The sequence below is a fragment of the Amblyomma americanum genome, chromosome 8 (genome assembly GCF_052857255.1).
Source record: "Amblyomma americanum isolate KBUSLIRL-KWMA chromosome 8, ASM5285725v1, whole genome shotgun sequence".
In the NCBI taxonomy this organism is placed as follows: domain Eukaryota; kingdom Metazoa; phylum Arthropoda; class Arachnida; order Ixodida; family Ixodidae; genus Amblyomma; species Amblyomma americanum.
The window spans coordinates 37,195,543-37,212,225 of NC_135504.1; the positions used below are offsets into that span (position 1 = coordinate 37,195,543).

Sequence of the window (16,683 nt, forward strand, 5' to 3'; positions counted from 1 at the left end):
CATAGACGGTCGTCTTGGCTCGAATCGCATTTGCCGTTGCGTCAAAAATTGCAGTGCAAAATTAAAGGTGCGGCATTACAAAACAGGCATCTACGATTTATGCTGAATAGTTTTCTGAAGCAGGACCCCGCGGCGGTGGCTGAGTGGTTACGGCGTTCGGCTGCTGACCCGAAAGACGCGGGTTCGATCCCGGCCGCGTTGGTCGAATTTCGACGGAGGCGAAATTCCAGGGGCCCGTGTACTGTGCGATTTAAGTGCACGTTTAAGAACCCCAGAAGGTGGTCGAAATTTCCGGAGCCCTTCACTACGGCGTCCCTCATAGCCATGAGTCGCTTGGGGACGTTAAACTAAACCTTTCTGAAGCAGAAGCGGACGGATAGCTGCGAAGAAGTGCTTGAGATTGGGCTAGTTGGAACGTGCTGATATGCAAGACGTGCCCTACTGAGATTGACAGAGTTCAAAACGACAACAACTGCTGTTCGCGTTGTCGTTTTTAACTCTGTCAGTCTAAGCAGCGCACGTCTTGCCTATAGGAGAGCTGTGATTGATTAGAAGGCGGTGGGGGCTTCTACGCAGCTATCGCTGTTCTAGGCGGTATATGTAACGGAGGCGTTTGCCCCCTTTTTTTGTATATAAGGAGAACGTGCCCAGCGCACGGCACGCCCATTCGGACGTGTTGTCCACTCGGTGGACTCTTCCAGAACAGGGTGCTGCAGTTGCTCGGTTCATTCGCCGACGATTGATTTGTCCGAGGCTGGCGCAGAGCTGTCTGTTGCCACACCGGTGGAGAGGCACATGCATGCAGTAGGCATCGCCGCGACGGGATTGATTGATTGATCGATTGATTGACCTTGTCCTCCTCTCGAGCGATCTATTGCTCGTTGCGCTGAATAGTAGCCGCCGCATTGAGCGAGCATCGACTGCTGCAGCCGCTTTTCTCGCTGGTCGAGAGCTAGGCGCCGGTCATCGATCACACGCGCCGCTTGCGGCTGGCTGGCTGCTGCAGGGCGAGAAATACGCGCCGTGTGCTTTTAGTGCAGTGCTGACGTCTCCGCGCGCCCTGGTCGATGAGTGAGAGCTCTCTCTATGCGTGCCTATGGCGGGAAGCTCAGGTGTCCTCTTTAATAATAATAATAATAATAATAATAATAATAATAATAATAATAATAATAATAATAATAATTGGTTTTGGAGGAAAGGGAATGGCGCAGTGTCTGTCTCACATATTGTTGGACACTTGAACCGCGCCGTAAGGGAAGGGATAAAGGAGGGAGTGAAAGAAGAAAGGACGAGAGAGGCGCCGTAGTGGAGGGCCCCGGAATAATTTCGACCACCTGGGGATCTTCAACGTGCACTGACATCGCACAGCACACGGGCGCCTTCGCGTTTTGCCTCCTTAAAAACGCAGCCGCCGCGGTCGGGTTCGAACCCGGGAAATCCGGATCAGTAGCCGAGCGCTCTAACCACTGAGCCACCTCAAAAATCTTCCCGGTTTGCTTCTCAGTTGTGTAGCGGAACAGTTATCGCACCCATCAAACTGTAAATCACTGCCAGTGAGGTAAGGAGAGGCATTTTCCCGCAGGGGCTCCGCTGTATGCTGGAGAAGCAAACCATGCGCAGCTTGGTTACTTTTGGCAAAGACTGTACTTCACGATCCTCGCCACTGTGTCATCCTTTTGCCACCGTTTTAGCAGCGCCTCGCGGGCACTCCTAAAGTGCGGATTTTCACGTATGGTTGTCGCTTGCAGCTCGCAGCGCCCTCTTCGTTACCGAAATACTTCATCCGAGCAATGCTTCGGACGACTCATCTCTGCCGCGGAGCGAGCTACGCGCACCGTGACCTTGTGACGTCATAGGGACAGGAACAGCGTGAAAACACTGCGGACAAAAACAAGAGCAGAGAATAAAAAATTTGAATTTCCCGCAGCATTTTTTAATGCTTGGCACATCGCGTTGATTTTCTATGGCCGACGAGACTGGTCGTTGCGACCTCAGTCAAGAACCTGATACGTCAAATCTTGCAGCGAGTAGGGAGAGCAGGCCATCACAGTGAAGTTCTTGACGCAGCATATCTAACCGAACTCTGTATTTCTGTCGTTAACACAGGCTAAAGTATCCCAATTGAGTGACGTGGCGTTCGGTACTGACGGCCGACAGATTTCACGAGTTGGTGAAGTCCAAGTTCAGTAAAGCCCCTGTATGAAGTCCAGACCCACCGAGGCAGCCTAATGTCCCGAGACCTCCCGAATTGACGATACTAGAGGATGGAGCATATACGTATGTCCCCTCATGCGTGCAGGGACTTCAGGCGACTGCCTCGTGTGACGACGGCCAAATGTGTTTATATAATCGCCAACACTATAGTCGGATACAACTCAAGAACTTAGCGGCTTTTCACCGTTAAAGGACTCCCTTCCAGCCAATGGCGTCGGCAGGTTTTCATGACCCTGCTAGTGTGACAAAGCAGGGAGTGGTAGATGAAAGGGGATAATTCCTGCCCTCTGAGGTCGGGGATAGACCCCTTTCTCCATTGTGGCGACGTTCCCTGCATTGCCACGCTCGCAGGATCATGAGAATCGGCCGACGCCATTGGCTGGAAGGGGGTCCTTCGACGGAGAAAAGCCGCTGCTTTCTTGAATTGTATCCGACTCAGGTCTTTATCCTTCTGCTTGCCACATTAATAGCGATGGCCAATATGCGGATGGGGACGTGCAACGCATCCCACCTGCTCGATAAAGGAGCATCGATGGGGCGGTTGTGCGGCGGAACTCCGGACGACAGAGCAGGACGTGTCACGTCGTCATCGCGGAGACTGATCGATCTGTTCCTCTGTTGAATGGAGCCGCGCCTCCAAGCTGCGTCGCGCTGTGCTGCACCAGCCTCCGTGGAAAGGAGGTGTAAGGAACGAGCGGGTATTTCATTCTCCGAGGACGGATGGGGCTTCTGTTTTTTTAGAGCGAGAGCTCCACTCTTCGGGGTACAACTTCCGATTGCGATGTGGAGGAGACAGTGACCGCCAATGCCTCACGAGGTCAAAGCGAACTTAACTGCGTGGTGGTACGGCCCAAGCTATGGCAGTATGACCGCGTGATCATTTGACTGTGACCATTGGGGACCTGACCTTGACCCTCGTATAACTAGGTTAAATCCAACGTTGAACCCAAGCCATTTTTTTTTGCGCCTTACAGTCCTTGCGTTGCCATATTTACACTAACACCACCGACCTCTCCCCTGTCTTCGTCGATAGTCCACGTCCCTATCCGTGACGTCACACACTGCTCTCATTCGCGACTGTTTTTCAAAGCACGCGGTCTCGGGCTTACAGTCCCTCTGTGGCGACGCTGTCGACCTGGTCGACGAGAAAACGCTACGGAGGCGCTTTTCGTCGGGACTGGCTGCACGGGAAACGAGAAGAGCCGAGCACAGACTTCGTCTTCGCCGTCAAGGCGGTGGAGGAGAATCGATGGTTTCTCCTCTACGGCATCCGTGGAGCTTCGGAGGGCGACGGAATACTCGCACGTCTTCTGTGTCGCCTTCCTTCCTGCCCCCATCTCGCGGCGTATACTGCGGTATCGCGTCCCTGCCCCGACTCCAGTGCAGTCCACCTGTGTGCTCTGTTTAGCTTCGTGTCGTCCTGTGGAGCATCTTTCCTCCTCTCCTACGGCTGTGTCCGCTCGCTTTCATCGGGGAGCAGCGGCTGCTCCGTCTACCGGACACGGCGGCCCCCGGAAAGGGGCCATTTGCGAGGAATGTCGGGTGGCTAAAGAAAAGAACACAAGAGGGGGCCCGCAAGGGCTAAAGCAAGGGCAACGCCACACCCCTCTTGCCTTTGACACCCCCTCCCTCCCAATAGCCGGCCGGGGTAGGATGCGCAAAACCAGCCGCCAGTTACGTGTTCACCTTGCCTGCCTTTCTCCTCTCTCGTGCGTGTCTGGTCTGTGCCTGCCCCCTCCTGAGAAAGACGGGCGCGTGAGAGTACCAGGAGGAGCGGTGGTGTCTTCCTTCCTCCGTGTGCCCCCCGAGCCGTCTGCTCGTCAACGGCGGCGCGCTGTTCCCCCCTCCCCTCCACCCTCTCGGCGAAAGCGGCAGACCTCACACACCGGCGCGCTCTCGAGCACACCGCAGCATGCACCTGGCTTTATCGCGAGGAGCTAGCTGCTGCTGCGTTTCCAGTTTCTCTTCTCTTTCGAGGGGACTTCTTTTTCTCTCATTCCCACCCCTCCGCAGCAGTCTGTCCTGTCCCTTCCCGTTCCCAAAGAGCCCCGCCGGCCTCTCTCGCAACTACCCCACTACATGGGCCCCTGCTTTTCAATCGGAGGAATGCACGTAAAATGGGAGGAAGTTGGAAGAAGGCGCGCGGTGTTACGCGGTCGCGTCGTCGTCGTCGCCGAGAAAGCAGTGCCCTCCTCCTCCCCCTTCATTGAGGGGAGCAGGGAGGGCGTGGTCCTCGCCAAGGGGACACCTGTCTCTCCTATTTTCATGCTCTGCTCGAGGTTGGGGTTCGACCGACCGCGGTGGCGACGGCGGTGGGAGTCGGAGTAACATTCCTGCAGCTCGTTGTCGAGCTGGAGGCGAAGGCTGGGGGAGGGGCCGGGTTGTGTCTAGAGTCACTGGAAGCTTCGTGTCACTTCTCTCTCTCTCTCTCTCTCGCTGTGTTGTGTAGAGCAAGTTCAGCGGCTGGGTCGCCACGTAGGTAAAATTTCGCTTCGTTGCTTGTTTCCAAGGTCCGCCGAAAGCGGCGCGACGGTGGAGGGATTGGTTGTAGTGACTGGAGTTCTTCACAGGGGGCCAGGGTGCCTCGATGCGCGCGCCCTGCAGCGGGCGCATGGAGCAACCGTAGTCCTTCAATGGAAAAAAAAGCGGAGCATTGCGAGTTATTGTGAGGAGGGGGGGAGTCAAGGTTGCGAGTTATTTAAAGAGAACACTCAGCGCAACACCGTTCATCTTTTTCCCGAGCGAAAGTTGATTCTAAGCCTCGCAAATTGATTTGCTCTTTATCACTCGCTGGCAGCGAATTTCTGATATGACGGCGTTTCTACGTCAAATGCTCGTTTCTTATCATTCCTGAAATTCGATCAGTGCGTGTCTGAAGCTCTATTTTAGTGCTTTAGCGTTAGAGGCCGCGTTAGCGCAAAAGGTGTTCGTCGCTGGCGGCATCGTGTGAAGCCTCGGGGGAGTGGCGGCAACGCTACAAGAGAGAAATGGAGGAAGCAAGAGGACAAGGGGAAAGGTTGCGGAGAAAGGGACACAGCGATTGTACCGTGTGCCTCTCTGTGTCTTTGTCTTTTACTTACGCTGGTGCGAAGTTTAATAATAGACACCTTTAGCATACCGTGTACCGTGTTACCGTTACCGTGGCCAAAGTACCGGAGCCCGCGCGTCGTCACTGCGCATGCGCAGATCGCCTAGATTCCGCAAGATGGCGCCAGCTACCCGGCAGCTGCGCGCAAGCCTTCCGCATCGGGACCAATCAGCGCATGCTCATTGCCGGTGGGCGGGATTCCGGTACACCGGTAACGGTAGCGGTAACAAGGTACACGGTATGCTAAAGGTGTCTAATGGATCACCAATTCGCCCTGCTTTCTGCATTGCTTAAGAAAGAGGGTGTCAGTGGAAGGCGATGAGTGGAGAGAGGAACACCGCGGTCGTCAGTCAAACTCGAAGTGGTACCGCTTGTCACACGGTGATTACTGGACTGGGTCACGCACCACCTGCTACTGTCCAGGCGTAAGCACTAATGCTTACGCATACTGTACCGCTTGAATCGCATTGTGTATGATTTTTATTTTCGCTAACATTGCCGCCGTTACATCATCCGCGCGACAGTAGCGATCACGCTTTTCCTGTGTGCGCTGCGTCGCCCCCCCTAGTGAAAGGTCTCTCCGCGGCGTCGTCACGAACAAGGAACTGTGCGCGCCGTACTAACTGCTTGTGGAAGACTTCCTCCCCATTTCCTGCTTGGCCCGGCTCCGTTCTTGTATACCGCTCGCGTGCGTGCTTTCCCTCTCGCACCATTTCGCGTGACGTAATAGCTCACTCTGTAATGTAGTGTACCGTAGCGTAACGCAGCGGCGCTGTCTTCCCCACAAGGTGCGTTTGTGTTTGTTGACTCAGCTCACCTTGTCGGCCTGCCGCGGTGGCTCAGTGGTGTGGGCGTTCGGCTACTGAGCCGGAGTACCCGGGTTCGAACCGGACCGCGGCGACCGCGTTTCTATGGAGGCGAAATGCAGAAGGCGCCCGTGTGCTGTGCGATGTCAGTGCACGTTAAAGATCCCCAGGCGGTCGAAATTATTCCGGAGCCCTCCACTACTGCACCTCTTTCTTCCTTTCTTCTTTCAGTCCCTCCTTTATCCCTTCCCTTACGGCGCGGTTCTGCATGGTGTCCGGTGAGATACATGACAGTTACTGCGCCATTTCCTTTCCCGAAAAAAGAACAGTTTATTCATTTTTTTCGGTTACTTTGTCGAGCCCGCTCCGCTGGTCGGCGCTGTGGGGCACGGTGTAAATAAAGTGAAGTTCTGATCTTGTCTCACCTCTTTCATTTCATTTCTCCATTCTGCCTGCTATCCTTTATTTCCGCTGCTCCAGCTCAGGTGCTTCAGTATCGATGGCAGATGCCGGGGCTAGCAAAAATCTTTTCCTTTCTTTTTATTATTATTTTTAATAAAAAAAAACACTACCACCACCATCTTGACTAAGAAGAGACAAATTTGTCAGCTAGAAAACATTACAGCCGAGCCCTCTTGGTCGTAGAACGTGTGGCTGACCCCGGTCCTTTAAGTATTCATAGGATTTTTTGTAAGCTCCGTATCAAACAAAATATCGGCCCAGTCTTGCTTTGAAGTGACAGCTCTTATCCTCTTCTCTGATCTTTTTCTATCCTTTTCTCCCATCGGCCCAAATCACGTGGTCGCAGGGAAGTGCACATCTATTCGGTTCAGCCAAGAGGTGAATGCGGTGCCATCGTTGCATTGCCTTTGGTCTTGACGTAATCCCGAAGTGGTGACGTCATATTGAAGGTTCTGTTTGGCGTCGGGCATAATGACACGACACCAACCATCTCCCCGGAAACTCCGAAAAATCTCCAAAGCCCGTATCCAAGAAAGAGTGATGGGATTGACTGGAAAGCATGGCTGATTCTCTCGTGCTGTCTGGAAGGCATGCTATCGGAAGACGTTTTATTCGAAGCTTGCCTCTTTTGGTGGATCATTTTTTCGACGTGAAAATGTGCATTATTGTCGTGTCTCTTGAGGCTCTGCTGGTACATTTATAATGAGAGTGCATGAAACCAGCGATACCAGATTCACAACTTGTTTACCTGTATTCGAGTGAATGTTTGTTTGTCTCCTTGATTCCACGGCTGTGAAAACTAGTCGTAAAATGTTAGTCGAGTTTGTATTTTGCTATCGTTACGGTTTCGCGATCGTGTTTTGTTCGTTGGCGTGATCTCAGATGAGATCGTGTAAGGATGGCTGGTCGAACACCAATATGACACAAGGTACACAACTTACAACAAGGGTAAAATACGAACTAATTACGGCATGCAACAGCAAACATTTGTTATACCACACTTTTTAAATCGCCACCCTGCCTTTACGACGTTAGTAAATCAATCATTCTCGTTAGCAGTCTTCAGGAAAAAAGTTTAATGCTTATTTGTTGTCACTTTAGGAGAAATTTGATTTCCTAATCATGTCCGGTTGCTTTGAATGCCTGCTGTATATATGTATATTTTTTGTTAACCCTACAAGGCCGCTTTCTCTCAATGCCCGTATTATCTTTACCATTGTTCTCTGCTCTTTAGTGCATGTAACAGATTATTTTTCTCTTCACACCCTATGCTGAGGTGTTGTGTGTATTGAGAGGCTGACACTCGTCAGGCATCCATGCCTTTTTGTCAGCTTCTTAGATGTGTACTTTTTTTTTCTTGTACCTGTCTGCCTGCAATAAACATTCAAACAAACATATTCTATGTAACATTTTCACATTTCATTGCTCGATCAGTGAGAACATACGAATGTGTTCGTAGTTTTGCAGAAAAAAAATTCTTGAAGTAAAAAAGAAAACACGATGAGTCGGAGCCCACGCACACTGCTGTTTATTGCCATATTTGGTTATGAATATGCCGTCACATATTGTGACGAGGGTACCTTACAAACTGGGTGAGGTGGTGGGGGGGGGGGGGGCGACATGATGGTCGCCGTTGTAGAGTGCGCCCTGCATTTGTTGTTGCCTATTTCTTAAATTTGTCGCTTTTTCCTTTCGAAAAAAAAAATTCTTATGATCTCCCGCTCCTAGGCGCGCTGTTACTGTGAAAATGACAAAACACTTCCCGACCGCGCGAAATGCACGCGGAGCGTGTTTATTTGTTTGTTTGCCTGTTTACACTTTTCCGTGCGTGTGCGCGCGAATGGTGCTGCAAACCACGCGAGCGTATACTTGTTTGCGTGGATTCCGCCGAGCCGCGTGCGTGATTGTTTATTATATTTTTTTCCCCTTTGTGCGCGAGCGCCGGTTGCGTCCACGCGTGTGTGACCTTTACTGAAATTTCGCCTTTTCTTTCTTTTTTCTCTCTTTCGCAGTGCTGTGTGCCAAGAACCTGTGCAAGAAGGACTTCTTCCGTAAGTTTCTCCCCGGCTTTATTTTTTTTTTTTTTGCTTTTCGCAGTTTTTTTTTCTTCATGCTTAATTGTTTGTCCTTGTTGAAGCATCAGTTCGGCACGTCGCTACGGGGCCGTGTGTGTTGCAGTACATGCACTGCTGCTCGCCAGTGTCGCCGTGGTGTTGAAATGTGGTCGCGCTTTGTGGCCTTTAGCGAGAAGTGCGTCTGCCCATGCATGCTTAAGCGTTATGCTTAAGCGTTAAACGTTATGCTTAAGCGTTATGCTTAAGCGTTATGCGCTGCTATGTACAGCCAGCTCCAGTGGGAACGGGAACAGCCGAGTCTGCGCACGCAAGAACGAATTTTTATTCTTATTTCTGCATCGGAATTAAAAATTTCAAAAAAAATTTTTTTTTTTCAAAATGGTTTAAGACGTGGTACGCATAGGGTTATGAGAAGGGGCTGTACTTTGCGGTTTTTATTGTATTGTTTAGGAATTCGGCGGACTGTTGTTGGCGTTTTTTTTTCTGAGCCCATTTTCCGAATATTATTTTATACAAAGGATTTGGTTCTATCTTTTTTTATGTGTGTTATATAATGGGGTGTCTGGTTCTTGGGACTTTTCCTACTAAGCGCGGTCAGCGCACCAGTAAGTAACGCACGAAGGGCCATATTTAGAGCTGTGCTTGTCTATTTAGTTGTCTATGAACTAGCACGTATGTCGTCTACGGGGACGACGCGACTGGGTGTAGTGCGCGGATCTGTTGCACCTTCGGCAACTGGCGCAGCAGATTAGGGCGCCTCCATTCGAGCGCGACCGTTTAGTGGAGGGGAGTGACAACCTTTGTTCGGCTCGGTGACGCCATTTTGTTTCTCGAGGTACGCGCGGTCCTCCCGCATTTCAACGTGCAGTGTGCGCCTGAAACAAGACTTGTTATCCCCAGGGGGCCGAAATTATTCCGGAGCCCTCCACTACGGCGCCTGTTTCTTCCTTTCTTCTTCCGCTCCCTCCTTTATCCCTTACGGTCAGGTGTCCGCCTAGATATGGGAGACAGTTACTGCCCCGCCGCGGTGGCTCAGTGGTTAGGGCGCTCGACTACTGATCCGGAGTTCCCGGGTTCGAACCCGACCGCGGCGGCTGCGTTTTTATGGAGGAAAAACGCTAAGGCGCCCGTGTGCTGTGCGATGTCAGTGCACGTTAAAGATCCCCCGGGGGGCCGAAATTATTCCGGAGCCCTCCACTACGGCACCTCTTTCTTCCTTTCTTCTTTCACTCCCTCCTTTATCCCTTCCCTTACGGCGCGGCTCAGGTGTCCAAAGATATATGAGACAGATACTGCGCCATTTCCTTTACCCCAAAACCAATTATTATTAATTATTATTAGACAGTTACTGCGCCAGTTCCTTTCCCCCCAAATACCAATTATTATTATTATTATTATTATTATTATTATTATTATTATTATTATTATTATTATTATTATTCGCTTTAAAGCTGCGTTGGACGACCTCTTGGCCAGTAGACAACCGAAAGTGCACGGCCTTTCGGAATAACATTGCGTCGCCGTGAAATGGTGGCCAAGAAACAAAATGGCGCAGCGGGGGGAAGGGGGTGACGAGGTCATTGTGCCAACGTCTCCGGACCGGGTGACATGATTATTACCGCGCGCTTGACGGAACGGCGCGCCGTCGTCTTTCCGAGGGGCGTCGCGCATAAAGTACTTGCGGGAGGCAGTTTCTCGGAAGAGGGACTGCGACGCAGCGGTGCCTGCCTGGAGTGGCTCCAAAAAAAGAGAAACGACGGTGCTCAGAGTAGTGCAACGCATTCCTTTTTGCCACTGGTCGCCGGCTGGCAGGCTTGGAAGGAAAATGGCCGCTGTCGCTGCTGCGTAATGTTTGTTTCCCGGCGCTTCGAGCACCGCGTTTCTTTTTTTTTTCTTTCTCTGGGGAACTTTGCCGAAAACCGGCGGTGGCTTAGCGACGCGCCATTGCTGTCATCCGGAGAGAGACGTAGCTGCACACTAAGCCGCCGTGTGAACTAGTTTCCGAACAATTTTTCTTTTCCATTTTCTTCCGTGCGCGATATCGCTGAAGTCTATTGTGCAAACTACGCCAGTCTTCTTTTTTTATAAACGACGCTTCTGACAAAAAAAAAAAACAAAACATCAAGTAGGGCGAACATTGCGTGGCTTTGTGGAGCACTGGGTTGCCGAGGCCCAAAAACCGACCGATTTGCATCTTCTCTTAAGCCTCGACTCTGCGGAAACTTTCAAGGCGCCGCGCGGATGCCGCGGAGTCGATGTGCGCATGCGCGGGGCAGCAGACGCGAGCGCGGAGGCAATGGGTATGACGTCACGACCTTGAAACGGATTATATTCCGAAGGAAAAAAATAGAAAAAAAGCAGGCACGCCGGCGAAGCGTCAAGCACCGCTGCTTCAGGAATGTTTTCCTCCCCTGCTTGTCCACGGGGTTTTACTGAAGTCCGCAGGGAAGCCCCCGTATTCTGTCGGAGTTGTCTCCTTCCGTTGGTACTTCTTTGTCCCATTGATTCGCATATTCTCCCAAGCTCGGCACGGACGACCTGCCCTCCTTTCTACGTGGGCGCCATTTTGTTGTCCAGAGCGTATAGCTTCAGCAGTTTAGGCCGCGGTGCAGGAGGCGATAATCCTTTTAGACACATCGCTTATCTTTAGCAGTGCTTCGGAGGCGACAACATGGCGTTTCCTGTGACGTCGCCATAGTGCTCGCTGGACGGTTGGTTTTTGTTCTTTTTTTTTTTTGGGGGGGGGGGGGTAGGAAATGACGCAATATCTGTCCCATATATCGTTGGACACTTGAACCGCGCCGTAATGGAAGGGATAAAGGAGGGAGTGAAAGAAGAAAGGAAGAAAGAGGTGCCGTAGTGGAGGGCTCCGGAATAATTTCGACCACCTGGGCATCTTTAACGTGCACTGACATCGCGCAGCACACGGGCGCCTTAGCGTTTTGCCTCCATCGAAACGCAGCCGCCGCGGTCGGGTTCGAACCCGGGAACAACTCCGGATCAGTAGCCGAGCTCCTTCACCACTGAGCCACCTTGGCGGGTCGCTGGACGGTTGCGTGTGTGCGCCTCCTATGTGTGTGCAGTTCAGATGACCTCGCACTGGCTAACAAGCCGGGTGGAAGCTCGGCGGGATAGTAGGGCAGAGCACTTACATTTGTGTGTAGTACGCACACGCGGATGTCGAAACAGCTCCACCTCCCAAGAGTGTGTCAAACCGGTTCAGGGAGCTACCGCTTGTTTTTCAAAAATTGTAAATGGGTGCTGTGCACTGTTTGCACGCTGAGCTGAGGCCGGGCCTGGTAGCCAATGTGAGATCTGAAATGCGAATGCAAAACCGTTGCCGCCGGACACTGTCTTTTATTTTAGTTTTTAATAATTGTTTTTAGTTGCTACAAGACACACCAGACCGCCATTGTAACCAAGCCGAACGAACGCTCTTCAGTGGTCGGCGGGTAGCGTGGCCAGCTCACGATCCAAGGGGCCGCGGATCGGATACCGGCTCGACCATTCTTATTTTCATGATAATACTAATTATTGTTTTTTTGGGGGGAAGGAAATGGCGCATTATCTGTCTCATATATCGTTGGACACCTGAATCGCACCGTGAGGGAAGGGATAAAGGAGGTACTGGAAAAAGAAAGGAAGAAAGAGGTGCCGTAGTGGAGGGCACCGGAGTAATTTCGACCACCTGGGGATCTTGTATTTTTGTCATTTCTCGACCATACAGATTTCCGCTCGTCAAAAAGCACAGAGGCCAATGAAAAATTGTAGGGTGACGTAATCACTGTTGTACCGTGTGATCGTCGTGTGGTGTTAATTGCGTCAGACCGCGCGAACCATTATGTGACCTCTGACGTCAACGTCACACATTATTCGCTACGAGGGCTGTGACGTCACAGTCCCTTTCGACCACTGGGGAATGATCGTCCCACAGACGCTGCGTAGTCTAACGCTATCGCGTGAAAATTGAGCGACACTATATATGGCTTGCGCTGGCCGCAGAATGCATTTCAGAATCGAGGAAAAAAAAAAAAGGAATTATCGAAGGCAGGCCAGAATGAACGGATAATAAGGCACGAACTCGTTTATGTGTCCGTGTTTGCGTTTTCTTTCGTTACTTTGTTTTTGTTTCTTGGGCCTTGCGAAGTGTCCAAAGGCATTATTGCAGGGAGGAAAGAATACATATTGTTTGCATGAGGACGATGTGAGGAAAGAAAAACAAGAAAAAAAACAGTAGGGAATGAAGAACTAAATTAATGAATAGGAAACAAAAACGCAAAAACAAAAATGTCACCGCGCAAGCTGTTAGACATGCAACAACAGAGCCCGAAATAGCATTTCACTCTGACATTCAGTAACTTTCAGCGGTAGTTCGTTTCATTCGCTGATGGCGTGCGAAGAAAAAAAAAGAATAATCAAAGACACTGGTCCGAGAATTAAATTCTCTTATTTTCAATCGGTGATGACGCCTCTCAGACGTAAAATGAGATGGTGAAAAGTGAGTCTCCCTATCCACTGCTGTAACTATGCCGGCTAGAACCACTGTTTCTAGCTACGTGTAAGGAGCGCATTCACGCACAACTAAAGGCATAGAGAGAACTGAAAACTAAGGTTTTAATAATTAGCCGCGTCCCCCCCCCCCCCCCCCCCCCTCCCCACTTCGCGAGCTGGTTCCAAACAGCTGCGGCACACAACGACAACAAAGAAGGGTGCGTTCCATCTCGTCTTCCCAGAACGGAAGCCACCGGTTGTGGGTTGTGTTGTGTCGAAAATAAAAACAATGTAGCAAATGCGGCGGACGTGCACGTATGCTCTCGTATATCTTTCCATCTTTTTTTCTTTCATCTCTCTTTCTATCCGTCTCTCTTGGGTCCTCTTCTTAATCCCTCCCGGTTGGCGTTGATTGCCCCGCGTGTTGGGCCGTCTCTCCCTCTCCCCGGCATTCCCTGCTTCCGGAGGAGCTATTCGGAAAAGATGGCACCGCCGCCCAGAAAGGAGGGAGGGGGGGAGGGGGGGGGGGGTGCGCTCGGGAGCATCTTTTTCTCACGAACCGATCCGGTGCCCGGCGCTTCTCTCGTCTCTGCTCGGCTGGTTTGGTCGTTGTTTCGCATTGCGCGCGGGGATGTATACTACACACAGTACAGTTCTCTCTCCTCGTTGGAGAGTCGTCCCCCGTGGTGGTTGCGAGGCAGGTTGCGCAAGGGGCGGGTGGTGAGGTGAGCCGAATAGGGGAGGGGGGGCTCGGCCGTGGTACCGGACATTCCCGCGGTGGTGGGCTGAGAGCCGGTGCAGATTTAATTTCCGTTTTGCGCACCCTCCCCCCTCCCTCTGCTCTCTCGTTTCTCCTCTGAGCGGGGCCCCACAGTACGAGGTTTGCGGTGGATGCCCCATCGCCGCGCATCGGTGGTGGTGGTTGCGGTGGCATGCCGTCCGTTGTTCGCTTGTCGTCTGCGTGCCGCGAAAGGAAGCGGCGCGGTGGTTGTGGCGAGGGCGTCCGATGACCCCCCTCCCACCCTCCTCCTCCCCATTTTCTGCGCCCGTGCCGGACGGGTGACGTCATGCCCGGCCGGCTGCGTCTCCTAATGAGCGCATCACTCCTCTTCCCCCCCCTCCCCCCTCCTTTCTTCCCCCTGTGCGGTAGCCAGTGTCACTGCTGTGCTGCTGCTCCGTCATCTTCCTTCGTTGCGCCCCCAACCGGTGTAGTTTATTTTTTATTGCCTCACGGGGGTCTCGTCCTCCACATGACGCCTCTGCCTCGGACAAACGTTGCAGACGAGCGCGATGAGTCGTCGCTGTCATCGTCCCCGCAGTGGTGCTTGCTCTGTCTAGTCTTATTTGTTTATACGACCAGATTGTTTTCCTCTACAGCTGGCACGTCGGGCGAACTGACATCGTTTAAGTTTGGGTGGTTTGCTTGTTGCTGTAACGCGTGTAGATCGTCCGCCGACCGAAGGTCACGTGAGTGTTGCTTCTTCACTGCGAGTCAGTCGCCGTGTTGAGTTTTTTTTTTTTTTTTTACTTGCGGACAGGGCGGGAAGCGAAGTGTCCCCGCTGGGGAGAATGGCTGACGGATTTCAGCGCCTCTCTTGTTGCGGGAGGTCCCGTAGAAGCCCGCGTATAGCTCCCATCGGTGCTGTGTGCCTCTTCCAGGTGGGCATATTTTTTAGAGGCAGTTGGTTTCTTACAGTGCCTTTCGTTTAGGTGAACAGTTGACGGGAGTCCGGAATTATTCTGCTTTCTTTAGCAATGTACAAATTTTATGTCACTGGTTTTTTTTTCTGACAATCTACGTGTGCTTTTACTTACTTCATCAGTGACACTTGCGGTGGTGTAACTCTCTTCACTTAACCGTACATTTCTGCGTCGTCTTGAGTTCACCCTATTTTCAGATTGGGGCGTTCTTTTGGCCTCGATGCCTTTGCGCCAGTAAACACGTGTACAGTGCGCGCTTTGTGATCATGATGCGACTATTATTAAATTTTACTGGGCAGGGCTGTAGGAAAAAAAAGGAAATCGACAACCCTGCAACTGCCTCCTTTAGGTGGTGGACACCGCAACGGGGCTGTGCTTGGGGAGGGGAGTTGTAGGATATAGGAGGGTGGGGGGGGGATGCAGGAGAGGACAGAGAAATAGGCGCTCGTTATTGTTATCCCTGTACCTGCTCGTTCATAACAGCTGCGCAGTGCGGACGCCAAGTTTGGTCTGCGGAGAGTCTCGCGTCCAAGCCGCGGAATGCGCGTCCGCCTTAATAATCTCCTGTAGATCAGGGAGCGCTCTTACACGAAAGTCAAGATCCATAGACCAGCCAGCCAATCAGCGGGCTGGCGGTATAGAAGGAGCAAACGCGGTGGCGACGGAGCGTGGCACAACAGTCGGCGCGCGGCCAGCCAGCCAGCTGTCCCTCTGGTCTTGGGGTCGGTCCTCCCCAGGACTTCACCCCCCTGGTCTTGGTGTGGTGCGGCCTGTTGTCCTGTAATGGGCCGCCCGCGGCATCATCACCAGCTGCTCGTCCAATTCCTCAGTGCCAGCTGGCGACTGCACGTGCCAACCGGAGGGAGGGTGCAGTCAACGCCCTCGTTCTAGCTCGCTCCGATGCGCACACACAGACATCCGTGCCTCTTCCGTATGTGGTGGCCGACGTCGAGGAACTGGTCCTGGCGTGCGCGTGAAGGTGGTTGCATTAAAACAAGGATGAAGGGGTAGAATACCCCCCCCCCCCCCCCCCCCACTCCTTCGCGTTCTCGAGCAGCCTGTAACTGAATGCCCTGCGTTGACTTCGCTTAATTTGCGTCAGCAACGTGTCCGGGTAGTCGTGTAGCAGTGGAGGAGGTGGCGTTAACCTTGCATGTAGGGTAGGGAGATGACGTGTACATTTTAAGGAAACGAAGGAAAGCGCAGGAAATTAGTTTAGTTCTTTTATTTGTGGCGTTGATTAATGGGAAGTTACTAGTGTAGTGATTTTGCGAGTGAAAGAAAATTGATTAGACGGAAGAAGAAAAAAACTACCGCATGCCGCCAGTGGGACCCGAACTGACGACCTCCGTATGTCGCGTATGCGGAGCTGTGTACCAACTTTGCTATGGTGGCGGCTGTCGACTGTTCTACTATCTGGGGTATTTTATGTTGCGAGTAACCTAACCTTAACTTCGATGATAGCTAGCTTCGTTAATATACGTCTTATAAAGACCGCTTATTTCCCTGCCCTTGTGCGTTCAATAGCAAATATATAGCACGTGTCCCAGCTAAAATGTAACCAAGCTTTTAAAGAACACGAAGTGTCCTAGCCCCAGTGCAACAAGATCATTTGGAAGTCGCCAGCTGGGCTAGTATGCAGTATTTTTTATTCTCCAAACTTTATTAATTACTAAAGAATAGTTAACTAAGTTTTTAATTAGTGGCCTCATAAACGAAATCTCAGTACAGAAGTTCTAGATCGCCTTCAAGAACAGCTGACTGAAATTACGTTAAGTGGTTTTTTTACTGGCCTTAAGCCGTTACTCGCAGAATGAAAAACAAAGCTTCCACGTGACAGCTTTGC

At 51.7% G+C, this 16,683-nt stretch overlaps 1 protein-coding gene across 1 annotated transcript in view; it reads left to right on the forward strand.

Annotated features, from left to right (window-relative positions):
- The window catches only part of LOC144101376 (E3 ubiquitin-protein ligase SMURF2-like), a 121,235-nt gene that overhangs the window by 45,874 nt on the left and 58,678 nt on the right, over positions 1-16,683 (forward strand). The window contains exon 2 of the mRNA XM_077634508.1: positions 8,583-8,621. Within this exon, the coding sequence (XP_077490634.1) occupies positions 8,583-8,621 (39 nt within the window). The remainder of the gene's footprint in view (positions 1-8,582; positions 8,622-16,683) is intronic.